The sequence below is a fragment of the Penaeus monodon genome, chromosome 33, assembly GCF_015228065.2.
Source record: "Penaeus monodon isolate SGIC_2016 chromosome 33, NSTDA_Pmon_1, whole genome shotgun sequence".
Classification (NCBI taxonomy): Eukaryota; Metazoa; Arthropoda; class Malacostraca; order Decapoda; family Penaeidae; genus Penaeus; species Penaeus monodon.
In genome coordinates, this window is record NC_051418.1 from 11,286,099 (window position 1) to 11,286,496 (window position 398).

Consider the following 398-nt stretch of genomic DNA (forward strand, 5'->3'; position numbering starts at 1 on the left):
TCTTCTCCGACCTACCAAACTCCAGCTTGATCGTGCGGAAAGAGATGGAGTTCGGAGTTCCTTTCGCACCTTCCTCCAGGTCATGACAAACCTCAAGGAAATACCTGGAGTCAGGCTTCATGCAGGATTTAATGAAGTCGACATACCTGAAAGGAAGACGGGGGGGTGAGGTCGAGGGTCTTGACCCCATTCACACATTTACATTCATAAAATACAGGCAGACAGATAGATATATACATGTGTTATTGGTATAGAAACAACTAAATGATGAACAGACAGACATGACAGCTAAGATGATAAATGAACATATATATGTGTATACATACAAAAAGATACATAACTATATAGTTTTACAGATACTGATCTATGGATAGACAATTAGCATTTACAAGCATAGA

General features: G+C 39.4%; 1 protein-coding gene across 1 annotated transcript in view; it reads right to left on the reverse strand.

Moving 5' to 3' along the window:
• LOC119594028 (thiopurine S-methyltransferase-like) overlaps positions 1–398 on the reverse strand; it is a 5,910-nt gene that overhangs the window by 748 nt on the left and 4,764 nt on the right. Inside the window, exon 6 of the mRNA XM_037943056.1 lies at positions 16–146. Within this exon, the coding sequence (XP_037798984.1) occupies positions 16–146 (131 nt within the window). The remainder of the gene's footprint in view (positions 1–15; positions 147–398) is intronic.